At 29.2% G+C, this 11,294-nt stretch overlaps 1 protein-coding gene across 1 annotated transcript in view; it reads left to right on the forward strand.

Annotated features, from left to right (window-relative positions):
- LOC111620611 (haloacid dehalogenase-like hydrolase domain-containing 5) overlaps positions 1-11,294 on the forward strand; it is a 58,134-nt gene that overhangs the window by 18,985 nt on the left and 27,855 nt on the right. Inside the window, exon 5 of the mRNA XM_023362578.1 lies at positions 9,231-9,264. Within this exon, the coding sequence (XP_023218346.1) occupies positions 9,231-9,264 (34 nt within the window). The remainder of the gene's footprint in view (positions 1-9,230; positions 9,265-11,294) is intronic.

The raw sequence follows: 11,294 nt of genomic DNA on the forward strand, positions 1-11,294 counted from the left end.
AAATACTCGTTCACTTCAGAGATGACTTCGTCATTTGAGTGGAATCTCTTTCCAGCCAAGAATTTTTTTAGGTTTGGAAAAAGGTGGAAGTCACTGGGGGCCAAATCAGGTGAGTACGGTGGATGTGGAACTAATTGGAAGCGAAATTCGTTTTCAGTAATTCGTTTTGTTTAGTGATTCTGGCGAATGTACAGGTGCATTATTGTGGTGGAACAAAACCCTTTTCTTCTTCAAGTGTGGCCTCTCTTCTTCGATTTCTTTCTTCAGTTTTTCCAAAAGTTTACAGTAATAGACAGCTTTGATGGTCTTTCCTCTTTCTAGGTAGTCAATAAAGATGATGCCTTTAGCATTTCAAAAAACCAAGGCTATCACTTTCGCCGCTGATGGAACTGTCTTTGCCTTTTTTGGTGGTGGCAAACTATGGTGTTTCCATTGCTTCGACTGTTATTTTGTTTCAGGAGTGTAGTAATGGATCCACGTTTCATCAGTAGTCACAAACCGACGCAAGAAATCTTGTGGGTTTTTCTGGTAGAAGTTCAAACATTCCTTTGACATCAAAAGTGCGAACACGTTTTTGCTTGGTGGTCAGCAGACGCGGCACCACCTTGCTGAGACCTTCGTCATACCCAAATTTTCGGTTAGGATGTGGTGCACTTGGTTGACAGAGATGCCTGTTGTCTCAGCTATCATGCATTTTCAAACAGTGATCTGCTAACATAAAATCATGAACTTTGTCGATATTTTATTCAGTGACAGCAGTTGACAGCCGTCTGCTGCAAGGGTCATCTTTCACACTCTTTCTGCCAGATTTAAAAAGGACTGTCCATTTTTTCACAGTTGTGTATGAAGGAGCAGACTCTCCAAAAACTTCATCCATGTCAGCTTTGATTTGAGATAGGGTCAATCCTTTTCTTGTCAGGTATTTTATGACTGCACGAGTCTCCGTCTTCTCCATTTTTGACAAAGCATGTACACACTGACTATCTGCTAAGCTGTCGTGGCAAAACTTTACAATAAATCAAGCAGAAATTGGTATTGTATCTTTAGCAAAGATAGCTGAATTATTCCCGCCAAAAATTAAATTGATTGCAGCGCCGCATATAGGCAAGGCCGCGAACTTTCCAAACAGCCCTTGTAAATATTTTATTTCAGAGTTGAATTTTTTCTTATCAAAATATTCTCATGATTATAATTTTTCAGAAATGAAATTTTTTTAATTCTTGTACCAAACATTAAAATTTACAAGGTTTTGTAGTTAGAGGTGATAAGTCATTAAAAAAAATTTAATTAAAGTTTTTATTAAATGCTAATGATTTTTGTAAAAAAAATTATGCTGGATATTCAGGATTACATAAGTAATGTTTTTAATAATTAAAAAAGTTACAGATAACTCATAATAAATATAAAAATAATAGTTTTAAGATTTTAACAAATTATAAAGATATCCAAATGAATGGTTTTCTATGTTTTCATCTTGCCAAAAAAACTCAAAATAGTATTAGACTTATTCTTTCATATAAAAAATTCATTCTACCATATTTGCTTACCTTTAACAGCAAACCATTACAAATGGTTTGCAGTTAAATGGAGGGCTAAAAGCCATAATAATAATAAGTTGTTATAAAGCTACAGTAATACGAAAAATATGGAAGAGACATGTTCTTTAATAAAAAATAAAGTTTTGTGATAAAAATTTATCACAAAACATTATTTTTATTAAAGAACATGTCTTTTCCATATTTTTCATATTACTATAGCTTTTCAACAACAGCATAAGCACTGATAATTACTACAAACAGTAAAGTTATATGGATAATACTGCTACAAATATTCTGGTACCTAATTTCCATCTAGTTCAATACCATAATGAGTTGCCAAATATTCCCAGACTGACTTGTTGGTGTTTACTTCCGTCTCATAGCAATTACACCAATGGCATGGAAGCGGTGGAAGTGCCGCTTCCAAGGATGTATTTTCTAAAATATAAAGATATATTGTGTGACTATTTTCATATTTTAACGTACTTTGAATTAATTAAAATTAATATTTTATTATAATATATAAAATAATATATATTATTTTATTATGTATCTTATTACAAATTTCTATACTACATGTAAAAAAATGATAAGATTGCTATTGTATATTTGAATATCAGTGGTGGAATGGAAATATGTATTGTCGAATACAGGACAGCTTCCAAGCAGCCAGATTATATGCGTTTGCACATGTGCTTTATAGTGCACCAACCTCATGCGGTTTAGCTGGTGGATGCTACACACCAAAATATCATATGAAAATGATGCTTCCAATGATTCTATCCAGGACCAGTTTTGGGCTGTTAGCCACCTGCCTGCTAGATATTTGGCTGTTCTCACCCCATTATGTGAATCACAAGTAGATTTATAACTTAACCCAACCAATAGGAGTTTACTAGTATGTTTTTATGATAGTTCTGCATAGTTGACAGGAGTTTAAAAAAAAAAGTCCATTAAAATATTTTATATATTTAAGTAGTAGTTAAATAATTAAGAGATTAGGGAATTAGGGATATAAATAAAACCCTGCTGAAAGAGCCAGAATTTTACTTAAACAAAAGCTTAAGTGAACCAATCTCTAGCCAAGTACAGTGGAGACTGAACTTCGTAATATTAGATGTAATAAAGACAGAAATTTTTCCAGTTCAATGAGAGTGACTGAAAAGTTTTAAATTTTTGAAATTTCCATGGAACACCTGGTCCTAAAACGAATTAGTTAGAAAACAAATGATGGACAATCTATTAAGTTTAACATACAGTGTTTAGATTTTTACAGCTATGATGAGAAACATTTAAAATTTACAACAACCCTGTCACATCCTTTGAGATATACTAGTGATGTGACAAAAGAGGCATTTGACATTGACCAGTATTGGCACCCTCAGGACTTGGCAGCCTACGTGCATGCACACAACTGCACACCTACCAGGACCGTCTTTGATTCCAACCATTCACTACTCATAGGGAGCTATTTGACTAAGTGGATTGCTTTAAGATTTAAAAAGTAAAGAATATTTTGTTATTTTTATGTAATGTTTCTTTACAAAGCTATATTTAATTATAATTTTCTTTAAAAGTATATTCATAAAATTGAAGAATATTTTGTACCAGGTATGTACTGGTACATCCACCACATATTTTATTTCACAGAGTAAGTTTTTATTAATTTATTTTTAATTGTAGCCCTGATATCATGGCTAGCGATTCAGAATATAATTGTGATATTTTAAATACATTTAGAGAAGGCTACAGTTTTACTGGCTTATCAAACAAATGAATATATGAATGGACCCTAAACCATCATTGACATGTAATTAATCAATTGCCTCTGGAATTCGGCTTCTTACAGAAATACAGCTTCCATATCATCAAATGTCATGGCATGCCATTGAATTACACTAATCGCATTTACTTACTTCAGACACATTATTACTATCAGGATAATTTTTTTACAAAATAAACTTCCTTAGTCCTGAATATAATTTCAATTGACAGGTTTCCTCCATACAGTTCTTTTGCAAACCCTATTTCACTTAGATGATAATATTATTTGATTTTTTATCTCTTTCCAACCCTAACAATCCACTCTATAATCTACTGGTATGATGCAGATTTTCATTTCCCATAATATGAATACTCACATTCACCATTAGATTTACACACTCTTTCCATTTCATTTTCAAATAATCTTTCAGAGTTTTGTTTAAGTGAGTATCCAGAGGCTGCAAAATTGGGAAAATAAGGAAAGCATATAACAGGAAAATATAGCATTATAGCATTGTAACAGAAATTAAAGTATATTAGTTGCTAGTTTCACCACAGATTCTTAATTTTATTACTGATAGGAGATCTCAGTGATTTAATTAAAGTTTTTATTAAATGCTAATGATTTTTGTAAAAAAAATTATGCTGGATATTCAGGATTACATAAGTTATGTTTTTAATAATTAAAAAAGTTACAGATAACTCATAATAAATATAAAAATAATAGTTTTAAGATTTTAACAAATTATAAAGATATCCAAATGAATGGTTTTCTATGTTTTCATCTTGCCAAAAAAACTCAAAATAGTATTAGACTTATTCTTTCATATAAAAAATTCATTCTACCATATTTGCTTACCTTTAACAGCAAACCATTACAAATGGTTTGCAGTTAAATGGAGGGCTAAAAGCCATAATAATAATAAGTTGTTATAAAGCTACAGTAATACGAAAAATATGGAAGAGACATGTTCTTTAATAAAAAATAAAGTTTTGTGATAAAAATTTATCACAAAACATTATTTTTATTAAAGAACATGTCTTTTCCATATTTTTCATATTACTATAGCTTTTCAACAACAGCATAAGCACTGATAATTACTACAAACAGTAAAGTTATATGGATAATACTGCTACAAATATTCTGGTACCTAATTTCCATCTAGTTCAATACCATAATGAGTTGCCAAATATTCCCAGACTGACTTGTTGGTGTTTACTTCCGTCTCATAGCAATTACACCAATGGCATGGAAGCGGTGGAAGTGCCGCTTCCAAGGATGTATTTTCTAAAATATAAAGATATATTGTGTGACTATTTTCATATTTTAACGTACTTTGAATTAATTAAAATTAATATTTTATTATAATATATAAAATAATATATATTATTTTATTATGTATCTTATTACAAATTTCTATACTACATGTAAAAAAATGATAAGATTGCTATTGTATATTNGACATCCTCTGAAAATAAGATTTAGCATAGGTTTTGCTGAATTGCTAAATATAAGGCCTACCCCGAAAGTAAGACCTAGCAAAGTTTTTTTTACTCATAACAGTCATTGACAGATGGTTGAAAGTGGCCGTTGGCTTTTTGAAAGTACAGCCACTGATTGGTCAGCAGACAATCATGCCACACGGCATGATTTGCATAAAACTATGGCTTGGGTATCACAGATTTGCATAACGTTACGGCTGGTGATGGCTAATTGGTTGGCCGGGAATCACATTACATTACATTTGCATAGTGCTACGGTTCAGTAAGCACTAATTGGTCATCAAGCCTGATGTCGACGCTATAAAAATGTTAAGTTGAAGCGAGAGTGGGAAGTCCACTCCAGCACGGGAACTTCGTAAGTTCACTTCGGTTTTATTTAAGTTCAGTTCGACACGACTGGATATATGTCACTCTCATCTAAGTTTGACTTGGGAATATTTTGTTCAATAATAAATGTGAATTCTTCTTCATGGAAAAAATAAGACATCCCCTGAAAATAAGACCTAGCGCATCTTTCAGAGCAAAAATTAATATAAGACACTGTCTTATTTTCGGGGAAACACGGTAACATTAAGTGGAGTAAGTAAATGAGACTACATTTAATGGAAATTCTGATTTCATTCACTTTGATCTTAAAAAACACATATCTAATGAAATTTTATTGTGCATATTTTAATTGTTTTATTATAACTACTAATTAATAGTAATTTGTTTAGTGAATAATAATGGTAACAAATTCTAACAATTTAAAAACTGTACAACAAGCAAATAATTAAAATAATTAACATTTAATATTTAAAGTAATGGTTAAGACCAATAGTTCCAAAAAGACAGCTTAAAAATTCCTATTTACCTGAAGATAATAACTATAACTGACAATTTTGTTATATAATTTTTGTAATATGTTTTAAGTTATAGTTTTTAAAACCTGTTAATTAAAATTACATTAAACAGCTAATAAATATTAGTTTTTGGCAGATTCTACTGTATTTACAATTTTGCACATTAATAACGTTTTTATTTTAGATAGGACAATAAATATTTATTTTCATAGTTCTTAAGTCAATTAATTATGCTGATGAAGCAAAAACTTTTTTTCTTATTGACATTGAAGATTATTATATTTGTTTAAAAGATAAACAATTTATATTAACTGTAAATTATATTTAAATTTAAAAAGCTAAAAATCATAAATACAAATTTATATTATAATCACTTGAAATAAATTTTTAGCATACCATAATTTTACAGTCATCTGCAAAGTTCACTGTAATTAATTTTTAGTAACCACTTTGTTGTAAATAAAATATTATTTTCTATATAAGAAATTAAGAATGAAACAAAATTCCTATTAAAATTTATTTGCTTTATTCAACATCAACATTTTTAAAATGATTCAGATTCTTTCATAATACATATTTAAAGAAAAACTTACAACTTATTTTGTGCTAATTTTGTAATAAAATATGTAGCCATTTTACTATGAAAGTACTGTACATGTGTTTATATAATTATTTATACTCCCTTCCTAACATTTGGGGCAATTCAAATATGATATTTCTTTTATTGCTATCAAAATTTTAATATTGCACAATAAACTAAAGTTTTATTTCATTTAAGTTTGAAATATTTTAGGGGAACAAAATAATTGAAGAAAATATCAAAACTTTAAAAGATATTTTGTTTATTCTTGTATATATATAAATACAAGACTGAGCATAATATTTTCATATAATTGTAAACATTAACTTCAGTAACATTATTAAAATGTTTTTTATTTTTATGCTAAACACTAATATCAAATTTTAACAATAATTCTAAAGTACATGCAAATTACATATGAAAAAATTCAAAAATTATGTGCATGTAATCAATTTTTGATCTTTTAAGATTTATAAACTTGAATAAGCTTTTTATTATATAGTATATTGATTTCAATAAAGTTAACTGAATTCTTTTGATGATTAAAAATTATACTTCTTTGTTTTATATTAAATTATCTGATTTTAATGATGAAAAGTTTTTATTTTCCAAAAACTTAAATGTATTGAACTCAGGATAGAAAAATGTAAAATATCCATAATTGTTTAATAAAACATATTATAAATTGTGTGAATTTTCTATTTCTAAACTATATTAAGATATACAAAAACATTTTATTGTTATATGTGCTATAGATATACTGTTGTGAAAATTTTGTTTTAACATTCATGCCAGTACATGTTTTATTAGCACAAATATTTTCTCTTATTCTAAAAATGTTCCATAATTTATATGTTCAAGTTCAAAATAAGACACCCAAATATTAAATTTATATAAGTAAATCATAATATATATAAATTAAATATATTAAAAGTAGATTAAAGTTGTTATAAGAATATTTCAGTATTTTTGAATAATTTATTCAATTTCATATAATATAAATGTAAAATTAAACTGTTTTCATTCATATTTATTCATTATATATATAAACTATCCACATTAATTTCAAGTAAGAAATATTTTATCCCTATTATTTAAAATTTGCCAAATTATTTTTTCATCACTAATTATATTTAATATTTAGCAAATTTCAAAAAATTTATTCTTGTTGTTAATAAATATAAAAACTTAGAATCAGTTTTGGAATAATTGGAATATTCAGCAGAAATTTTCAGTTTTTGGTTACTCTGTTTTTTATATTAACTTTGGAATAAATGTTGCATTTAATAAAGATGTAAAAGCTGTCTGTTTGTGTGTGAATTCCTTGTAACTCCTGCAATGTTTGTTCAATTCAGATGAAATTTTAGTTATATTTGTTTTATGTTCTGACAGAAAGTATAGACTACTTAATTTGTGGAAATATTATCTGTAGAATAAATGTTTTATTAGTTTCAGATCAGTGATTGCACTTACGTTGCAGCGATGTCTGACGTCATTTAGTTCATACTTGATGACAGAATTTCCCTTAAGTTGCATTTTAAAATATTTTTGCAAATGGCATATTTGCAAAAATATTTGCTTCATTTAATTTAAACTTTAAAAAAAAGATAGCCACATCATGTTGCTTCTATAACAATTAAAAAAACTTTTTATAGTGACCATATGACATTCTATTATCCAACTAAAAGTAATGATCTAACGAGCCTGTTGTTTAAAACGAATAATTGTGCATTAACTAGTCTTTGATGGGCAGTATAAGCTATTGAATTTGTAGAAGTATTAACTACTCTTTTTGAATTTCTTGAAATTTATACTCTTCCCAATACTTCAATTTCTACTTTCTTATAGAAAGTAATGTCATGCTTGGTGGGGAAATTTCTAGTATTTAATAAAAACAAACAAATTTAAAATATAGATTTTAAGCAGGGTGTTAGATATCATAGACTAGCCATGATGTCTAATAGGCTTACACTCAAATTATTCCAAATATATTATCCATATATTGTTTTGAATATTTAATAATAAATTTTTTTTTGCATTTACTAACAAAATTACAAAAATCTTAAAATTCTATATAAATAAATTACACAACTAAAATGAAAGTGTGCATATTGACCAAAGAAAAAAAAAGAAGAAAAATGTTATGTCTGGAAGTCACAGACCAGACAGACATGTATGGGCATAAGCTTTTATCCCATCCCAGTACACAAAAATACATTGGTATACCATCTAAAGACTTGATACTTTTCAATTGCACAGCACTTGATTCAAGCTTTTGCATGTAGATATAGTGGGACAACTTCTGCATCAAAAGACTTTTGTTATATCTACATGTTCATTGTCTAATCAACTTGGCCAAGACCATCAAAACAAAAAGATGTGCAAACTAAACCAATCCATTTGTAAAATAGGAATGACACTTTTTTTGACATGGAAAAGAATATTTAAATGTAAAAAGACTTTTTGGAAGAAGAAAATACTTTTAAGTGGGATGTAGCTTTCTTCCAAGGAAAATTCATCTTTTTTTTAAGACAAGCGGTAATTTAGGAATTGATAGTAATTTCTTTGACATAGAAACCATGGCTTGTCCTTCTAATCACATCACAATCAAAGCAATCTAATGCTATTATTTTCAGAATGTTCTTCCTAAACTGTTTATTGATTTAAGTAAAATTTGGCTCATCTTCACAGCTACTACCCATGAATTTTTTTTTATTGTTGACAATGATACTCCAGCAATCTTACTTATGCAATTTGTAGAATTAGCAACAGAAATGATAAAATTGTCATTTTCAATTTTCTAACAGAATTTAAAGATGTGAAAAATTTTTTTTCATTTCACTGCAAAAGGATTTGTTACATGATGCACCACAAGGCATGTAAAAGCAAGGAAGCATACACAAGAATATGAAAAAAAGAAATCTCATACTAAATTCACTATTAACAACAAGTGCTTTAGCACAACTCCATCTTTCAAGAGAGTTGATAAAATGCCTAAGCTAGTTGAACTATATCGATGGATATTCTAGGTTGGAATGTATTCTTACTAACATCTTGGCTAAAACCTATAACAAAGGCTTTTTATACTCCTTGGATATGTCATTTTTGTATATCTTTTTAGGTTGACATAAACTGGGAATGGCAATTTGAGTTGGATTTTTTTGCTCACTTTTATCTGGAAGCAAGTAATATGATAGAGCATTTTCATAGCTCACTTAAGGCAGTGATATGTTGTCATATAGAAGACAATTGGGTGGACATCCTATCTGTGGTAATGCTAGACTTCAAACAGCATTCAAAGAAGGCTTACAGACCTCTATGGCAGAGATGATGTATAGAGAAAATTTAATTTTGCCTAATGAATTTTTCTCCTTAAACAAACCTTGTGAAGCCTACAACATTCATCATTCATCAGTCATATAAGAGAGAGAATTAGGCAAATTCATTAAATTCAAGCAAAACAGTGGGTGAATATTTCTTTCTTTGTTTATGAAGACTTGATATGACATAACCATGTCTTTTTATGAAATTAGGCACTCACACATTTAAAGCCAGTCTTTGTTGAGTAAGAGCTGGCACTAGTCTCAAAGTCACAATCACCTACCTCAAACAATCAATGCAAGACAATTGTCGTGAGTTGTAGGTGACATATGTATTTCAATGCACAATATGCATAAGATTGTAAATATTTCATTCAATAGTGAGAGAGAGTATAACAATGCTTTGTAAATAAAATTTAAAAAATAACAACAAAAATTTAGGGGGCATACACACCAAAAAATAAAAGCTGAACCTGTCCGGGTTCACCAGCTTTTCATCTTTCAATTACAGTAAGACCCCATTAACGTGGGGGATACATTCCTAGATGACAAAGTGCTAAACGAAACAGCATTAAACGAGGTCATTTTAACACAGAGTAAATAGGGAAAGGGGAACACACCACCAAAAATAAACAGATTTTACTTTAATTTTAAGCTATTTTTATATTAATTTGCATAATAATATATGTTAAATAACATGCAAACATATGCACTCAGAAATGTAAAGTTAATTTTTTTCTGAAATTGTTGTCTTGTGTTTTGCAATAAAGTTGTGTTGAAATATAGTTTCATTAGTCACTATTTTTCTTTTCTTAAGCAAATGTCAGTAGTGGGAGATCGCATCCAAAACGCCTCGTTTTTGTTTTGCACTCCTTTCAAAATCTGGATTGTTTGCTACAGTTTGATCAATGATTTTGGTTATCATTACCAAACTTTTACTAAAGAAATCTATAGCAAGTTCTTTGGATTCTTCGTTTTCAGAATCACTGTTTTTCAGTTCTACACAAATTCCTTGTTCTGCCAGTTCTTGAAGGTCATCATTGGTAAGGTTCTCATCAGAAACCTGTGGTAACTCCTCAATATCCTGCTTGTCTACATCTCCTAGTCCTGCTGTATCAATTAGGTTGACAATTTGGCCAACATAACGATACAGCGATAGGCTCTTTTCTAGTTGAGAATTCTTAGATACCTTCAGTCATAACTTCTTTTACACTTCATTCATGCATTTATCAGTTAATTCTTGCCAAGTGAAGTCGATATTTCCTATGGCATCCATGATGTTATAATTTTTTCCAAAATTGCACCAAAAAAACCTAGATTTAAGGAAAGTACAGTGCTACGACGAATTGCCACCTTTTGCCAATTGGTTTACATTCATGAGTAATCGTATTATATAAGAATCAGTGAAATGCCATGATAATTTGAATTGGTGTAAATTTTGAGTTTTCTTATAAGCTTTGAGCAGACTGCATTATATTGAATCAGAATTAATTGAGGCAGCATTAAGCAGGGTCTTACTGTAGTACTTACCATGTATCCTTATGAATATCATGCAATGTTAGTCAGGTTAAGTTTTTGGGGTTTGTGGAGAATTGTTTGATGTATATGATCATTTTGTAAAATAAAATCCATCTGTTGAATTTCATCATAATACCTTTCCTTCTTTATTATTAACAATATGCAACAGTGTTACACTTCTATATATATACCGTAATACCCCGAACTTACGCAATAGGTGGGACCGAGC

This window comes from Centruroides sculpturatus, unplaced genomic scaffold (assembly GCF_000671375.1).
Source record: "Centruroides sculpturatus isolate CEXI.00-Female unplaced genomic scaffold, Cexi_2.0 scaffold137, whole genome shotgun sequence".
NCBI lineage: Eukaryota > Metazoa > Arthropoda > Arachnida > Scorpiones > Buthidae > Centruroides > Centruroides sculpturatus.